The sequence below is a fragment of the Xyrauchen texanus genome, chromosome 48 (assembly GCF_025860055.1).
Source record: "Xyrauchen texanus isolate HMW12.3.18 chromosome 48, RBS_HiC_50CHRs, whole genome shotgun sequence".
In the NCBI taxonomy this organism is placed as follows: Eukaryota; Metazoa; Chordata; class Actinopteri; order Cypriniformes; family Catostomidae; genus Xyrauchen; species Xyrauchen texanus.
The window spans coordinates 2,870,808-2,890,125 of record NC_068323.1 but is presented as its reverse complement, the minus strand read 5'-3'; the positions used below and the strand labels follow the sequence as shown (position 1 = coordinate 2,890,125).

Genomic DNA, 19,318 nt, shown 5'->3' with positions numbered 1-19,318 from the left:
TGTTACTGTCATATCTTTTATTCTTTTAATATAAGGGACCGTGTATTATCCCATTACATTACTAAAATGTTTGCAAACAGGTTTTATGAACAAATATATGTCTACATGCAGTTAGTGAATGAGACCTATTTTCTGTAGGACAAAAATATACTTACTTGAGTCTGTTCAGTTTACACTGAGACTTCTTCAGTCCCTCACAGAGACGTTTCACTCCTGAGTCCTTCAGAGGACTGTTGTTCAGATCAATCTCTTTCAGAATGGTATCAGAGGAGAGAACACTAGCTAGAGCTGAACAACTTTTCTCTGTTAAGTCACAATAACTCAACCTAAACACAAAACAGCATTGTTTTCTTGTTGCAGATCAGAACAAGCATTTATACAGTATGTGGCTGGGAGTCTTTTATATGTACTTAATGTAATAAGTTATAATGTATAAAATAAGAAGAGTGCACTCACGTAATTTTCTCCAGTTTGCAATGAGAGTCCTTCAGCAGATCAGATAACTTCAGCTCATCAAAGCCTTTTAGTTTATTATGACTCAGATCCAGTTCTTTCAGCAGTAAAGGATTTCTATCAAGAACTTTCTTGAGATGCTCACATGCTTCCTCTGCAGCAGAACTCTTCAAAAATCTACAGAAAGTAGAATATCATTTAAGATTAGATAGTCTTGCTACAATTTTATGGCTTTTGCAGCTTCCATCATATTTGTTCTTTGGCTAATAGATGTGCACCATTCTCTTAAATACTAGTAATAAAATGATACCAGTAATTTTTTCTCTTGTTTGAATCATATATGAATGATGATCATGCTATATCATACCACATAAGGGGTATTAACAAAAGCATCAAATAGACAATGTTTGAAATGTACCCATAGAAGTTTAATTGGTGTATATTTAATAATATTTAATGTGTAAACATTTTGTGGACCATTGTGGAAAATTACTTTATTTCCCAAAATGCTCTAATTTCCTTCACATTTTAATGTCAGTATTTATGTTTATTTTATTTTATATTATCTGACTATAGATGTAGTGTGATTTACTGTGGTGCTGTATGGACCGATTAAACTCTTTTTGGTGTTTTTTGTTTTACAGTATAGAAATTAGTTTAAAGAAATTCTTCAAATTGGTTGATAAAAATGTATTCCACAATCTTTATCAGGAGAAAATAGACATTCAAAATTATGTAATTATTTATGCTTTGCTACAAAACTTGTGTTGGACTAATTAAATTAATCTGATGTGTGACTGTTTAATTTTGAACTGTAGAATTGAACTGTAAACAAAGCCTTGTCTGAACATTTAAACTAGATCTAAAGCAGAAGTGTGATGGTTAAACAGACATTATAGTAAGACAAATCTCCAGCTAGCATAGTCACATAGATCAGCGATATAGAGGCTTTTTGTGGGTTTGTTTACATTTGGAATTTTGACAGCTGGAATTTGAATTCACAAACAACCCATTGGCCCATTTGAACATACTGTCAATATAAGTCTATGGAATTTTCATATTTGCTATTTTCTGGTGTGCAAAAACCGTATGTCCAATCAGTTAAATATATAGCATAGTCTTCATGGCACCCACCGCGGCATCCACGCTCAACTCACCATGCACCCAACCGAGAACGGATCACATTATAGCGATCACGAAGAGGTTACCCCATGTGACTCTACCCTCCCTAGCAACTGGGCCAATTTGGTTGCTTAGGAGACATGGCTGGAGTCACTCAGCATGCCCTGAGATTCAAACTAGTGAATTAGCAAAACTCCAGGGGTGTTAGTCAGCGTCTTAACCACTGAGCTACCCAGGCCCCAACAGCTTATTTTTTTTAACATTTTACTAGTTTCAATTAAGAATACAATTAAGTGGTTCTAAATTAAACATTACTTGAAATGTCACATTTAAAAATTATAACTTGAAAAAATATGATCCTTAAACTTAATTCAAAATGATTAAGTACATAATTGTGGCTGTAAAAAATACCCTTAAGCCCTTGAATTTGAATAAATTATGTATGTTTGTTCAAGACAAGGTAATTTATAGGGAAATATAATAGTAGATATTAAGAATTAATAAAGTTTTAGCTCTTTTGAATATTGTTGTTTTGTTGTAGCTGGTTGAAGACATGATATTTGTAAGTCACCATTAACATATTTAGTGTTACTTTTGGTGAACTTGGAGCCTTTTATATTTAAACCATTTCTCTTCACTCAAATGCAGGTACTCAAAAAATGTTCAGATTAATGTGCACTAAAAGTACTGAGGAGAATCTAATGTGCTCTATGACGGATCAGGTTTCTAGGAATAATTGTATTTACACTGCATAACACAACTGCTATGACACAATTTAAATAATTACATAAAAGCAATAATACTTTAATCAAAGATATGAGCTAAGTCTAGTTGTATCTAGTTAACTGTACTAACTGAAAATAATTAAGTTATCTTTACTTGAGCCAAATCAGTGTGGTTACTTATAAAAAGAATGAAAAACTATTTTCTTTCCTAAGACATTAAAGCTTTGTTACAGCATAATTTTCTGTAAATCTGCTTTGAAATTATGTGTGTTGTGAAAAGTGCTAAACAATTACAAATAATTTGGCTTTAAAAAAAGTCAAGTGAGGTCAAGTAATTGGATTTCACCAAGTGTCAATGCTGCACTGGCTCAATCGCCCCTTCAAACCTAATTTATTACAACTGTCTTCACATCTGTACCTGATTTTAAAATATTTGAAGGCTTTTATCACCTGATAAACTTCAATTTACAGCATCCATCCTTTAGTAAATCAGTGAGTAGTTTCACTCCTGATTCTCCAGGGTCATTTCCACTGAGATCCAGCTCAATAAGGTGTGAAGGATTTGATCTCAGAGCTGAAGAAAGAGCTTTATATCCTTCTTCAGTAATACTGCAGTCTGACAATCTAGAGGGATAAAATATTTATTTATAATCAGTGCAGAACAAAATAAATCACTACAATTTTTCTCAAAGGAAACAATATGTGAATTATATTTTATTCCTTGTTCAAATTAAATGAAAAGGTGTTTGCAAAACAAAAACCTAAATACTGAAGACAATAAAAGGCCAAGAGTCCTTTAATATGCAAGACGTCAAGTTACCTGAGTCTCTCTAGTTTAAAGTTGTTTTTCAGTCCGTCAGAGAGCAGCTTCACTCCTGAATCCTGCAGATTATTATTGCTCAGGTCAAGCTCTCGGAGACTGCTGGAGTCTGAACTGAGAACTGTAGCTAGAGCTGAACAGCTTTCCTCTGTTAGATCACACTTACTGAGCCTAAAACAACAAAACAATTGTCAATATGAATACACATAACTGAACAGTTTATTGTGTTTACTACAACTGCAACAAGTAGCTGTGTAAGCGAGAGTAAGCACCCCCAAAAATCAGCAGATTGCCATGGCTTTGAACTATTTATTTTAACACTGCACTACAGCACTTTGTGCTCTCTAGTGATATTGGTGGTTAAAACCTAAAACTGCAGGCAACTTTCGGAGGAACATTTTATGTCAGTTGCGTATCGGCACTGCCCTGTGCGGATGAATCATATTGTTTGAGGACTCTGAGATATTTATCTACACAGCAGGAGTCATGACATGATATTTTCATGTTGATATTATGTTATTCCTTTAAACATTTATAACTGCTATATTACTTTGAAGAATATTAACAACACTCTTAATTACATATTTTATTATGATTATTGAATCAACATTATGAACGTTACACTTATATAACAATTTATTTGCTTTATAAAAGCTTTATTTGATCCAATACACATTATTGTTATTAATGTACAACACTAAACATGAGTAATGTTGGATTCATTAAAGCATGAAAACCAATGTAAGCTTCAATAACACCACCAGAAAACATATCCAAGCAATATAGCAGGTAAACAATGTGAAACAATGAAAGTCAGTTAAAAATCCATCAGGACAGCTGCTTAAAGGATAATTCACCCAAAAATGAAAATTCTCTCATGATTTTCTCACACTCCTGGCATCCCAGATGTGTGTGACTTTCCTTCTTCTGCAGAACAAAAATCATTTCAGCTCTGTATGCCCTCTCAATGCAAGTGAATGTGTGCCAAAATTTTGAAGCTCCAAAATCCACAGACTATTACTATTAAACAGAATCATTTATTTAATGTTAAATATGAATTTAAGGTCAACTTTAATTATTAATCATGTAGTTCTTGATGTATCCCTTCTGTGTTCATTCATCAGAATATTTGACCACCCCTCCATACTTTTAATTTAACTTCTGTTTGGACATTAGACCTCCAAACGCAGAATGCAGTAACTTTGACAACACTGAAATGGGAAAAGTTGACTGTTGACTGTTTTTATTTATTTATCTGTATTAGTTATTGGATATTTATCAATGGATCTTATGTTTTATTATAGAGTAATTTTTCTACCTAATTTTAGATTACAGTATGATTTAGATGACCTTTGCCATTCATCTGACATTTAAAGAGAGCGGATGAATAAAAATGTTATCATGAATAACTCAATAAAAAATCATTGAATTTCAAAGCTTACAACAATGTTTACTTGGAAATGTGTAAAAATGTTGTTGTTTTTTTCCACTGTGAGTTATGCTTGTTAATTTATCCATTTATACATGTACCATTTCACTAATAGGGGATAGAAAAAAAGATATGGGGTCGACTACATATAAAGTAATTGTATTCCAGATCATATTTTAATAATTTATTTTGGCTCTAGTACAGTGACAATATAAAATCAAAATATACAATTTAGCAAAGAACATATTGTTTATATATCACACTTACTCTTTTTCTTGCACAGTATGAAGGGTATATTATACATGAAAATAGATCACAAGGGGGTCATCATATTTGTGGGTCCTTGGCATCAAAATGTTTGAAAGCCCCTGCTCTAATAAACTTATTCAACTAATTATCATCAATGTATCAGTTATTGGCCATTACATGACAATTATTAATGACTTCTCTGTATCAGACAGATTTTAATGTTGGTTCATCCCTTCTTGTAATTGAACATTACTCACCTCAGTTTCTCCAGTTTACAGTGTGAATCGTTCAGTAGATGACATATGTGATTCACTCCTGTGTTCTTTAGCGTGTTTCCACTGAGGTCGAGTTCTCTCAGGTGTGATGGATTTGAACACAGAGCTGAAGTCATGATGCCACACTGATTCTCTGTAATACTGCATTCACACAACCTGTTGTGAAACAGAGAAGGTAAAATGTCTCATATCTATGATAACCCTGGAAAATCTCTGTAACCATGGAAACAATAGGGCAGCTAATCAACCTTTCAGTTAGTTTTGTGAGTTTATTTCACATTATAGACAACAGCAAATGTTCCCACTATACATTCATATCGGTAATGAACTGTAAGTTGAATACAAAATATAAAACCATTTAAAATACTCACAGAAGTTTGTTGAGTTTACAGTGTTTATCTCCCAGTAGAGCAGCGATCTGCTTCACATTTGAGTCTCCTAGTTTATATCCATTCAGATCCCACTCTCTCAGGAGTAAAGGATTTTTCTTAAGTTTTTTAGTCAAATACTGATGGGCTTCTTCTGCAGAAGGACTTTTTAACAACCTGTAGAGAAGGAAAGTTACAGCAGTATTCAATTTAAATCTCAACTAAACTTTGTGTAATGAATAATATATAGAAAATATTGCTCAATTAAAACCCCAGTGGCTTGTGCTGATTAAAGCAGTTTTGCACTTTTTTAATGTTGAAAAGATTTTTCAACTTTGAACAACAGATTGTGTAACTTACTGTATTACTGAAATACTACATCTATATATAATTAGACTGCATCTCATTTATTTTCCATAAGTTTAGCCCACCTTAATTTACAGTGTTTATCCTGTAGTAAATCATAGAGCAGTTCCACTCCTGATTCTCCAGGGTCATTTCCTCTGAGTTCCAGCTCTATCAGGTGTTTAGAAGGGTTTGATTTCAGAGCTGAAGACAGAGATTTATATCCTTCTTCAGTAATACTGCAGTCTGACAATCTAGAGCAGGAAAGAGTAGAGATGAATAATCAGTGCAGAACAAAATAAATCACTACAATTTTTCTCAATGGAAACAATATGTGAATTATATTGTATTCCTTGTTCAAATTAAATGAAAAGGTGTTTGCAAAACTAAAACCTAAATACTGAAGACAATAAAAGGCCAAGAGTCCTTTAATATGCAAGACGTCAAGTTACCTGAGTCTCTCTAGTTTAAAGTTGTTTTTCAGTCCGTCAGAGAGCAGCTTCACTCCTGAATCCTGCAGATTATTATTGCTCAGGTCAAGCTCTCGGAGACTGCTGGAGTCTGAACTGAGAACTGTAGCTAGAGCTGAACAGCTTTCCTCTGTTAGATCACATTTATTCAGCCTAAAACAACAAAATAATTGTCAATATGAATACACATAACTGAACAGTTTATTGTGCTTACTACATCTGCAACAAGTAGCTGTGCTAAGAGAATGACAGCACCCACAAAAATCAGCAGATTGCTTTGACTTGAACAATTTATTTTAACACTGCACTACAACACTTTGTGCTCTCTAGTGATATTGGTGGTTAAAACCTAAAACTGCAGGCAACTTTCAGAGGAACATTTTATGTCAGTTGCGTATCGGCACTGCCCTGTGCTGATGAATCATATTGTTTGAGGACTCTGAGATATTTATCTACACAGCAGGAGTCATGACATGCTATTTTCATGTTGATATTATGTTATTCCTTTAAACATTTATAACCACTATATTACTTTGAAGAAAATGAACAACACTCTTAATTACATATTTTAATATGATTATTGAATCAATGTTATGAACGTTACACTTATATAGCAATTTATTTGCTTAATAAAAGCTTTATTTGATCCAATACACATTATTGTTATTAATGTACAACACTAAACATGAGTAATGTTGGATTCATTAAAGCATGAAAACCAATGTAAGCTTCAATAACACCACCAGAAAACATATCCAAGCAATATAGCAGGTAAACAGCTTCATGAAACAATAAAATCAGTTAAAAATCCATTAGGAGGGTGATGTTTAGCACCGCTATTTAAAGGGATAATTCTCTCATGATGTACTACTCATCCTCATGTCAACCCAGATGTGTATGACTTTGTTCATCAGAACAAAATTAAGATTTTAAGAAGAATATTTTAGCTCTGTAGGTCCTCACAATGCAAGGTTCCAAAACACATAAATGGAGGATCAATGTAATCCTTATGACTCTAGTGGTAAGTCCACATGTTCAGACACTATATTATAGGTGTGGATGATAAACAGACACATTTGCAAGTCATTTGTTTTGTCATAAATTCTTCTCCCTGAATAATTGAATGTGATCTGAGATGTCTGAATGTGACTCACTGAGAAAGTGAAGGAAAAATTACTTAAATCTTGAACTATTTCTCACCCAAACCTATCATATTGCTTTAGAAGATATGGATTACTCCACCAGAGTAGTCTGGAATACTTTTATGTTGTTCTTATGTGGATTTTGGTGCTTCAAAATTTTGGCACCGAAATATTCTTTTCTACACTTTGTGCTCTCTAGTGATATTGGTGGTTAAAACCTAAAACTGCAGGCAACTTTCGGAGGAACATTTTATGTCAGTTGCGTATCGGCACTGCCCTGTGCTGATGAATCATATTGTTTGAGGACTCTGAGATATTTATCTACACAGCAGGAGTCATGACATGCTATTTTCATGTTGATATTATGTTATTCCTTTAAACATTTATAACCACTATATTACTTTGAAGAAAATGAACAACACTCTTAATTACAATTTTTAATATGATTATTGAATCAATGTTATGAGTGTTACACTAATATAGCAATTTATTTGCTTTATAAAAGCTTTATTTGATCCAATACACGGTAGAATGTGACTCATGAAGAATGCATGAAGAATGTGACTCACCAAAAATAGAAGGAGAAAGTGAAGGAAAAATTACTTAAATATTGATCTGTTCCCTTTACAAAAAGCTTCACTATGATGCTGCGCTTTGCTAAGCGCTTTTGGGAACAATCCTGCATTGTGACCTGTTGTGAAAATGTGTGTAACACGTCAATGAACATTGACCGGAATTTATAGCCTCGGCTGGTGAGATCATTAGATGCACCTGTGGCCAGGGTATGACGTGTCACCAGCGTGTCGTCAGATCCATTTTCTTCAGAGCAAAACTGTGCTGTGTGTCTCACAAGCCTGCCAGAAACTTTCTTTCCTCTGCTAGGATTTAGAATTTGTTAGGCAGTGCGCAGTGAACCTTTTCTCCTTTCCCTCTTATATATATATATATATATATATATATATATATATATATATATATATATATATATATATATATATATATATATATATATATATATATATATATATATATATATACACAATAGAAAAGAAAAAGGTGGAAAAATGTCAGAGAAGCAAAGCAAATGATGCGTGTTTCCCTGTCAACGTTCTATGATTGTCTATCAATTTTGTTTTGTTTGTTTGGGGAAGAGCATGCTGCACTCACGTTGGGGCATTGCGACCTATTTTCGGGCGCAATGCTTCGAAAATCAGCGCCCACTCTTTCATCGTGGGGCTCTCGCATATATCTGGCTGAGGAGCGAGAGACGGGTCCGTCCCTATCGCTCGCTCTCTCCCCAGATCCAGCTGATCCTCCTCGTAAGCTGAAGCGCGCCTCGGTGCCTCTTCGTTTCACGAGGGGGGCGCTGAACCACATTTCACGCATAATAAAGCGGCTGAGAAATTACTCGAGGTGGTTACTCGGGCTGAGGCCAGGCTACAGCTACAGAGGTGAGCGCGAAGCATTGCGCCCAAAAGTAGGTCGCAATGCGCGCACTCGCAGCGTGGAAACTTCTGCCAGGCATTTCTATGTGGGTTCTGAACATTAGAATTCAATTAGCTCACTGCCCTCCGCGTTTCAACGGCGTGGATCCCACTACCGTGAAACCGGAGCAGACACGTCTACTGTGGAAAGAGCTGCAAAATCTCTTGGTCAAAGGGGCCATGAATGTGTTCCCCTTCCAGAGAAAGAGTCAGGCTATTACAGCAGATACTTCCTGGTACCCAAGAAGGGTGGGGGGGTTGCGTCCGATTTTAGAGCTTTGAGGCTTAAACCGCTCGGTCAGGGTGTTCAAGTTCAAGATGCTAACTGTCAAGATGGTCGTGTCTCAGATCCAACATTACGATTGGCTGATCACGATCGATCTCATGGACGCATATTTCCATATTGGAATTCTGCCACAGCACAGGAAGTTCCTGAGGTTCGCTTTCGGGGACGAAGCCTTCCAGTATCGGGTTCTTCCATTCGGCCTAGCCCTATCACCCCGCACATTCACGAAATGCATGGATGCAGCACTGGCTCGTTCGTGACTCCGGGGCATCCGCATTCTGAATTACATAGATGACTGGCTGACCTTAGCGCAGCTCCAAGAACTGACAGTTCAGCACAGGGATATTGTCTTAGCTCATTTGGTTTCTCTGGGACTGAGACTCAACGTCAAAGAGCGTTCTCTCTTCCACCCATCTGGGGGTTATATGGAATTCGATGATGTGGGCACAGTTGTCTCCCGCTCGTATCACGTCCATTCAGAACACCCTGAGCAAACTCAGGCTAGGTCAATGTTGCACTGTTCACCAGTGTCAACAAATACTACGTCTCATGGTGTCTGCGTCCACGGTGATACCTTTGGGCCTGCTCCATGTGAGACAGTTTCAGCTGTGGCTTAAAGCCAGGGGATTTCGTCCAAGGGCCAGTCCCCTAGGGCTCATATGCGTGCTTCGTTCCCTTGCTATGTGGTTCAGACCCCGGTTTCTTACCTTGGGTCACACTCTAGGTGCGTCTCGTCGTCGCAGGCTGCTAACGACAGACACCTCCCTGACGGGCTGGGTAGCGGTCTTAAGTGGTCGTCCAGCTCAAGGGGATGGGAGGGTCGTCAGCTCGGTTGTCACAGTAACTGTCTTGAGTTGATGGCGGTATTTCTGGCCCTGAAATACTTCCTCCAGAGGCTACCATGTCTTGGTGCGGGTGGGCAAATCAGCGGTAGTCTCTTACATAAACCCTCAAGGAGGTCCACGTTCATGTCAGCTAAATTTCTGGCATGTCGGATTCTCCTTGGGGCCCAGGGCAAGCCCCTGTCACTCAGGGCAGTTTATATCCCTGGATGCCCGTATGTGGGAGCAGATTTTCTGTCCAGACAGAAACTACCAACGGGTGAGTGGAAACTCCACCCCTAGGTAGTGGAAAAAATCTGGGTGAGATTTTACAGGGTAGAAGAGGACCTCTTCTCCTCTACTTCTCCCCGAATCACCCAGCCCCCCCCCGGGTCTGGACGTGATGGCGCATACATGGCCCTGAATGCGTCTGTATGTGTTTTTCCCCGGTTTCTCTGCTCCCGGGAGCCTTGGCCAGAGTTCGCCAGCAGGGTCTTGCCTCTTACTGATAGCGCCGCACTGACCGAACAGGGTATGGTTCTCGGAGCTAATATCTCTCCTCGACGGCTCGCCTTGGCCGATTACGGACAGGAGGGACCTTCTGTCTCAGGAGCAGGGGACGATATTTCATCCCCGGCCCGAATTGTGGAAACTTCATGTTTGGCCCCTGAAGGGTACCAACTGAGGGACACAGGGCTGTCATCTGAGGTTATCGAGACCATTCTTAGTGCTAGGGCTCCCTCTACCAGAAGAATCTACACTAATAAATTGTGTGTCTTCGAAAAGTGGTGCAGTTCTCATGGTGCAGATCCAGTTAACTGCCAAATTGTTTCAGTTCTGGACTTTCTGCAGGAAAAACTGTGTAGCAGGCATATGCCCCGCTACTCTCAGGGTTTATGTGGCTGCCATTTCGGCTTGGCCAAAGCTATTCTGCATCCTCATCCTGACTACCTTCCTAAGGTGCCTTTTTCGACACTACATCCTGTCACTCTGGAAGCCTTCTACTCCTTGCCGTTTTTAACGCCGGAGCAGGGAAGACTTCACGGACTCTGCCCAGTCCGTGCCCTTCAGACTTATGTACACCGCAGTAGCCAGTGGCGTAAGTCAGGGCAATTATTTGTCTGCTATGGGGGCCGCAACAGGGGAGTGGCCGCTACCAAGCAGACTATGTCACATTGGGTGAGGGATGCTATTGCCCTGGCCTATGAAGCTTCGCCAGTAGGTGTCAGGGCTTACACCACCAGAGGGGTCGCCTCCTCTAAAGCCTTGGCTAGAGGGGTCCCTCTGCAGCAGGTTTGTGATGCGGCAGGCTGGTCCTCTCCGCACACATTCATCAGATTTTATAGTTTGGATGTTCATGCTACTCCGGGCTCTTACGTCCTTGAGTCGACATCTCAAGCTCATGCCTGAACAAGTTTGTGACGTGGCAGCCTGGTCCTCTCCGCACACATTCATCAGTTTTTATGGCAGGCTCATGCCTGAACAAGTTCGTGATGCGGCAGGCTGGTCCTCACCGCACACGTTCATCGAACTTTATGGGTTAGATGTTTTTGCTACTCCAGACTCTTACGTCCTTGAGTCAACATCTCAAGCTCATGTCTGAGACCTCTCGCGTTCTTGTGAGCACACTTCACAATCGTAGGGGTCCGGACAGCCGCAGTGTGGCGGCGTGGGTATTGCGTTCCCAAAAGTGCTTTGCAGCACAGCATCATAGTGAAGCTTTTTGTAAAGGGCACGTCTCGGGTTACATGTGTAACACTTGTTCCCTGAAAAAAGCTGAACGAGATGCTGCGCTTCTTTGCTGAACTGGGACGTCCCAGGACTGCTCTTCAGAAAAAGATATCTGATGACACGCTGGTGACGCATCTATTTATAGCCTGGCCACAGGTGCATCTAATGATCTCACCAGCCGAGGCTATAAATTCCGTTCAATGTTCATTGACGTGTTACACACATATTCACAGCTGGTCACAATGCAGGATTGTTCCCAAAAGCACTTAGCAGTGCAGCGTCTCATTCCGCTTTTTTCAGGGAACAAGGGTTACACATGTAACCCGAGACGTTTCTCACCCACACCTATCATATTGCTTTAGAAGATATGGATTACTCCACCACAGTAGTCTGGAGTACTTTTATGTTGCTCTTATGTGGATTTTGGAGCTTCAAAATTTTGGCACCCATTCACTTGCATTGTGTGGACCTATAGAGCTGAAATATTCTTCTAAAAATATTTGTTTGTGTACAGCAGATGAAACAAAGTCACACACATCTAGGACGGCATAATTGTGAGTAAATGATGAGAGGATAATTTTTTGGGGGTAAACTAACCCTTTAAAAGCTGTTGCACCTAGTAACCTTAAATATTTCCTTAGTAATATATTTGTACTCCGGCATGACTACAACTAGATCAAAGTGTTCAGCTGATCTCTTAGTATTTTCAGAGTGTTAGTTTAATCTACAGTAATATCATTCCATTTTCTATGGGAAATTATATAAATAGGTTACAACTGGAAGTTTGTCCAAATGCATACACAATACTGATATCAAATTTGACCACCAGACCTCTCTCTTAATTACATAATATGATGATTGTAGTAAAGTCTTATGTTAAATGTAGGTTTAATATGCAAGGTATTTTCTGGCTGTTTTCTTTTAACAAATGAATATATTAACCTGAGTTTCTTCAGTTTGCTATGTGAATCATCCAGTACAAGTGAGAGCTGCTTCACTTCTGAATCTCCAACTTCAATTTGGCTTTGGTACTGCTTTTCCTCAGGGAAGGAGTCTGTGCTTTGAGTTACAGATATAACGTTTCTTGTGCTTCACAAGGAAAAAAGTTACATGGTTATTAAAAAGGAATTATCTTAAAAACAGCATATAAAAAATAAATATTCCATGCAAAAAATGTGTATATAATTTATTTATTATTTCTGCAGTGTCAGGGTAAGAATGTTTCTAGCTGGCATGGTGTACAATACTAAAAACTTTACTTATTTGCTTATTTGTTCTTTTTAATACTAGTGATATGGGTAACACTTTATAATAAGTATAAAACATACATGAACTAATACATAATTAAGCATTAAATCATATAATAATGTGTATAATATAACAATTGTAATAATATAATAATCAAAATCAATCTTTTATTTTTAGTTCAAAGTTTACTTTAGTTTGTGTTGATTATAATATCTGTTAAATAAGTAGCAATTGAACTGTATAGTTTAGATAAAAAATGTTTGTCATGTGTCATGTTGTAAGCACAATGGACAATATAACTTATAATTACCCCAATTAATCATAATCTAATCAAATCAGATTGAAATTGGAATGGAATCAAAACTTGTGAGTGAGAATAGAATAAAATCAGGAAATCTGTATTTGTACCCAGTCCTAATTGTTGTCCTTTATAAAAAGAAATCTCAAAGTTGTCACTTTTATTAAAAAAAATGCTAAATATCCAATAGATTCTGACAGGGGTTTAGTTTGTAATAAAATAACAGTATGTAAACTGTATGCATACACAATTTCAAAATCAGAAATTGTGTACTAACTTGGCTGTGCACATTATTGATGGACAATATTTCTCACCTGAGACTCTTTAGGTTGCACACGGGATTCTCCATTATACCAGGGAGAAGCTTTACTACTGATTCTTCAAGATCACATCCTTTGACATTTAGCTCTGATAGGAACAAGGGGTTAATACCCCAAACTGAAGTCAGTGACTTACATACTCTTTCTGCATTCTCATTTTTCAATAACCTACTTGAAAAACACATCTATGTTAATAATCATAAAAAATTAAAAATATGTATGAAAAATGTGGAGGCACAAAAATTCCCCTGTGGTGAATCCCTGAGTTTTTAATCTGCTTTTCGTCTCATATACTATTCTAATTCTATCTTGTAATGGATTTATTCATTGTAGTGACTGATTCAATAGATGTATTTGACATAAGTAGTTAACACATTGCTTTTTATGTTTTAAAATATTCCTTCATTGATGTTATAAAAGGCCCCTGAAAATAATTTCCAGGGTCCAAATATTGCTTCTTAATGATAATAATAATAAAAAAAAAGGAAATTTCTGACAGAATCTTACCAAATTTTATAAAATTACTCTACATTGATTATAAATAAATGTGTGGCATCTGCATCTGACATTTTTGTATTTCTGGACTTCTGGCTACTGCCTGGTTTTTAAACATCCTTGAATTACCCATTTGGTCTTGTTTGCCATTTTTTTTTAAATATATCTAAGCATATGGATTCACAGCCTCCATGTCATTCTGGTACCTTCATGTTGCTTAAGAACATATTGTGTGAAATGTATTAATTGTTTTAATTACTCACTTCAGTTTACAGTTTGAATCCTGTAATAAATCATTGAGTAATTTCACTCCTGATTCTCCAGGGTCATTTCCTCTGAGATCCAGCTCTTTTAGGTATGAAGGGTTTAATCTCAGAGCTGAAGACAGAGCTATATATCCTTCTTCAGTAATACTGCAGTTCGAAAGCCTGAAAGGAAGCAGAAAGAAAAGTCTTTTGATCTCTTTACATAAATAAAAATAAATGTGTGACATTAACCCTATAATACAGTGTGTATCAAATATGATACACAATGTTTGCAGATCCTATTTCACTCTCTGTTCAAGCTGATGAGCCAAGTTCACATCAAGGAAATGCCAATCTTAAAGGTGTTGAGACAGTCCAATACAAAAACGGAGAAAACCATTATACAATAAACAGTGGGGGGGGTGCTTGACAAATGTACATAGATAACATAAACCTAAACTAATTTAAATATCTACTCAAATGTTTATACCTTTAGTAAAATTATGGCCCTTACAAGCTCTTTGTCTGCTTTGGCGGACAGCGCAAAGGGAACGCCGTCTCCAAACAGAGGTTAGCTCATTGGGTTGTTGATGCTATCCCCTAGCCAGTGGCTCCCCCAGAACATTTTAATAGGGGTGGCCAGTGGAGGCCACAGCAAAATCTTGGGGTGGCACCAAAAACAAACAAAAAATTCTGTGTAGTGTGTTATACTTGTTTACATTTGTTTCTGGTTAATGTAACAATATGACTTTAAAGCCGCAGTCCGTAACTTTTTTTTGGTTAATTTTCCAAAATCAATTTGTCGCGTGTGAAAATGCAGCCGGTGTCGAATCGTTTGTAGCCTCTTCGTACAGCAGCTGGAATGTAATTAAACTTCATTTTGATGGCGGTTTGTAATCCAGCAAGTTCAAAACAACTGTCTATGAAATTGCTTTTTTAAAACATTAATGATAGACATTCAAGATTACAGTATAATTGAAAGCTATATCAATTTCAACATTTATTAGGCTATGGAAAATAACAACATTTAATTTAAGTGAACTGAAAACAATCTTCACATAACCCATTAGAATAAATGTTGTGTTTACCTGTGGCCTTCCTACCTGTCTAACAGATAGGAAATATATAGAAATTGAATAATGTTATCAAACATTCTGCCCTGCATAAATAAATTATATATAGATTAATTATTATTAAAGCTACAATTATCTGATACTTTGTTCTTTTATTAACATTAACAACAAACATCACAGCAACTGGATTATTAGGCTACTGTGACTTTAAGATCTGCCGCTGCCTACCATGGCATCTCATTTTCTCACAACTCTTTACGTTCATTTAAGACGTTATTTAACTCGTTTAAGACCAAACGACATTTTGACATAATTATGAGTGTTATTGTTCGTTCAAGTGCGAAAGAGAACTTGATTCTGGTGTTGTGTGTGTCACATCAGGACATAGCATCCATTTCATTAACAAGGGTAACTTGTCTATTTAACTGCACCTGCTGGCCCAGGACCCATCACTGATTCTGTCTGTTCCTCGCTGTGCTCTGCAAGATCCCCTGTAGCAGCCTCTGCCTCACTTTGGACATTATCTAGGCAGTGAAACTCTGGTGGTGGCGTGGGTGCCGATCAATCTACAATCTTTTTTGTAGCTGCAGTGAGTGTTTTATTTTATTTTACTTCACGAACTATTGTGAATTTACATTATGTATTCAAATTAATAGTACCCACTGCAAAAATCATACTAGGGGTGGCCAGAGTTTATACGGCCACCCCTTGGGTGCGCCCCTGCCCCTAGCCCATCACACCCAGGCCGTGCCCCCCCTTACGATTTAACAGAGGGTTGTGAATTCTGCTCCACAGACTAAGCAATTGGTAGTGAAAGATTTTCCACTCATATGTATAAATAATGTAATGTAATGAGTATTAATTTGAATTTCCATTCAGTCCTGCGGAGTGTTGTTCTGAAATGTTTTATGGCACATATGCCAAATATGTGTATGCAACCATTTATGTCATTGTGTGTACCAAACCAAAAGCCTGTATATGTTAGTTTAGGCATGGATACATACACTGTTACAGCCCTAATTTACAAAAATGTTGTAAATACTCTCACATTTGCAGTGTTGTTTTGTCTTTTGTTACACAACCTACCTCAGTTTCTCCAATTTACATGTTTTACTCTCCAGTCCAGCACAAAGCAGCTTCACTCCTGAATCCTGCAGATTATTATTGTTCATGTTCAGCTCTTTCAGATTGGTATCTGATCCGAGAACTGTAGACAGTGCTGAACAGCTTTTGTCTGTTAGGTCACAATCATTTAGCCTACAAGGGAAAGTCAAAAGACTTTATTACATTGAATATATACAATACTTATCTAAATAGAATTATTTTTACACAAACAGTAAGAAAACTTTAAGGAAAGTGGGATATACTGACAACGCAACAGTTCTTACAGAATCCATATATCAGTATATACTGATTCAGTAACAAATTTACTAGATAAAAACAAATAGTTTTAAAGGTTGACAATGAGTTAAATATCTGAAAAATAGTTTTATGTCTCTGATTAAAGGTGGATTTTAGCTAGATGACTGTAGTTTGTAAAAGTATCTTGAGGTAAAGCAGTGGTTCTCAAAGTGTGGGGGCGCCCGTGGGAGGGGCGTAGAGGTTTTGTAAGGGGGCACTGAAAAGTGACCCGTCCTCCAATCTCATTCACATTCACCAAAAATAGTGACAATACACAAAAGAAACAATGTGCACAATTGCTTTTCCTCTGGCTTTTCTCCTGCATTATTTAAACTTTTGACAGTTTACGCAGCTCTCGACAGCCCAAAGCATTCATAATATCAGGTGTGCAAACAGCACATATGCAAACAAGCCGATCTCACATGCGCACCAGTTTTAAATGGTTGAAGATGTGAATTAACACTTAAATTTAATTGTGTTTCAAGGATGAAAAAAATCATACTCCTTTTGAACGACGAGGTGAGTATATGATGCCAGAATGGTCAGTTTTTATTTAATTGGTTATTTGGCTATCCAGAGGTCCTGGCAGTGTGTAGACATCGCTGTCTTTTGATACTTGTTACTTTTTTCAGCGCTGGCGAGGACTGATCAATCACAGTTGTTTAATATTACTGGATGATGATTTTAAAAATAATTTTATAGAGACTGATGAGGCTTATTTTCATTAACAGGTTTGAATCCTTGAAATTATCAGTTTTTATTAAAAAATAACTACCTAGTGTAAAACTGTCTCCAATTAGATAATACATGTTCTGATATTTAAATGCAGATGAAAGGAGGATTCGATTTTCCGGTCTCATGCAATACAGTGCCACAGTATTTATGTATTAAAGCCCATTTCATTGCCTCCCAGTGTTTGGGTCCTGCCTGGCTCTCTCCAGTCGTGACATACAATAATTAGTTAACAACATTTGCAGTTTGCAATGTGTTTATGCCCAGGTGTTGCTCCTGCTCCAGTCTCACTTTATTTATTTATTTAATTTTATTGTTGTTTTGAACATATATAGGCATCATCATTTTTTATGTATTTATGTAACACAAAGAATTCACAAATTAACAAAACAACCTAGTGACAAAAGTTAATTGATTTAGATCCTTTTTTGTGAAGACTGTAACTGATTGTTCAGTTTTAATTGTATTTTTAAATAAATTTTTGTTGCAACATAAAGATGAAAGAAAATGTAATTACATTTTTCTTCAGTAAAAACGTGAAACATTTGTTTATTTGTTTTTAATCATTTTCTAATCGATTATTGGATGCGAGGGGGACATGATCCAACAAAAATTGAGAATCATTGAGGTAAAGAATTTGGGGGTTAATGATTCGAGCATTGAAGTTGGATTATAACAGTTTGTCATTTTTAGCACATCTTAAAGAGAACAGCATACTGGAGAGTCACTAAATATGGGCCAATGTCCTGCATAATCTGCTGAATATGATCTAAAACATGATGCTGTACATCTTTTCTCTGCTTTCTCTTTCTTTGCTTCAGAACATAATTTGTATACACAATACATAACGTTTGGTTACGTATGTAACCTCCGTTCCCCGAGGGAGGGAACGACGCGTTGTGTCGGAGAAGCAACACTAGGGGTCTCTCTCTTGAGCGCCGATATCCACCTCTGGTCTATGAAAAAAGGCCAATGAGAGTTGGCAGCCGGTATTTGCATGTCCCGCCCCCGGACATACGGGTATTTAAGCGGTGCAAATACGGGAGTTCATTCAGGATTTTTCTGAGGAGCCGGAAATGGTCCGGCCACAACAGTGGCTCGGTTCAGCGACATGGCGGAGGAAAGACACAACGTGTCGTTCCCTCCCTCGGGAACGGAGGTTACATACGTAACCAAGCGTTCCCCTTCTGTCGCTCTCTCCACGCTGTGTCGGAGAAGCGACACTAGGGGACCCATTCCAATCTTGCCATGCGCTGAACCGTGTACGTGAACCGCCGATACAGAGGCGGGCAGGGATTTCATCCAGTGCCGCGCATCGTCTGTACCTGGCTGCACGTACCCTTCCCCAATGCCCCATAAGAACATCGGAATCCTTCTAGTTACCCTGGAAGGGGAACAAGGCGATGTTTGCCAACATGGGAACGGGCCAGCCTGGCTGGGCCTCTTTTCTCTCTATGTTTCTCGCATAGAGCAATCACGGCCGGGGCCCTTACACGCATATAGGGAAGGGGGTCTTACCCAGACCCTGCGAAGACCACACCTGCCCTTTTTCTCGGGGAGGAAAAGTGGTAGACACGTCACACGGCCGTCTTAGGGCTCGTGTGGAAAGTATGGTGCGGTGGTAGATCCAGCCTCGAAAGGGGAGTTGCTACAGCACGGCGACCGGGCAGCTGTAACTGCCTAAGGGAGACACGGGGTCCGCTTGTAAGGGGACAGAACCGTGGAATTACACACAGGGGAGTCCGAGCAGGAGGCCTTACCTGTGGAGCACCTATACCAGTACAGG

The 19,318-nt window shown here is 38.1% G+C and overlaps 1 protein-coding gene across 1 annotated transcript in view; it reads right to left on the bottom strand.

Annotated features, from left to right (window-relative positions):
* LOC127639319 (protein NLRC5-like) overlaps window positions 1-19,318 on the bottom strand; it is a 57,622-nt gene that overhangs the window by 17,970 nt on the left and 20,334 nt on the right. Inside the window, exons 8-16 of the mRNA XM_052121249.1 lie at window positions 16,486-16,656; window positions 6,239-6,409; window positions 5,873-6,040; window positions 5,445-5,618; window positions 5,056-5,229; window positions 3,121-3,291; window positions 2,751-2,924; window positions 457-630; window positions 156-326 (exon numbers count right to left, since the gene is read on the bottom strand). Coding sequence (XP_051977209.1) covers window positions 156-326; window positions 457-630; window positions 2,751-2,924; window positions 3,121-3,291; window positions 5,056-5,229; window positions 5,445-5,618; window positions 5,873-6,040; window positions 6,239-6,409; window positions 16,486-16,656 — 1,548 coding nt within the window. The remainder of the gene's footprint in view (window positions 1-155; window positions 327-456; window positions 631-2,750; window positions 2,925-3,120; window positions 3,292-5,055; window positions 5,230-5,444; window positions 5,619-5,872; window positions 6,041-6,238; window positions 6,410-16,485; window positions 16,657-19,318) is intronic.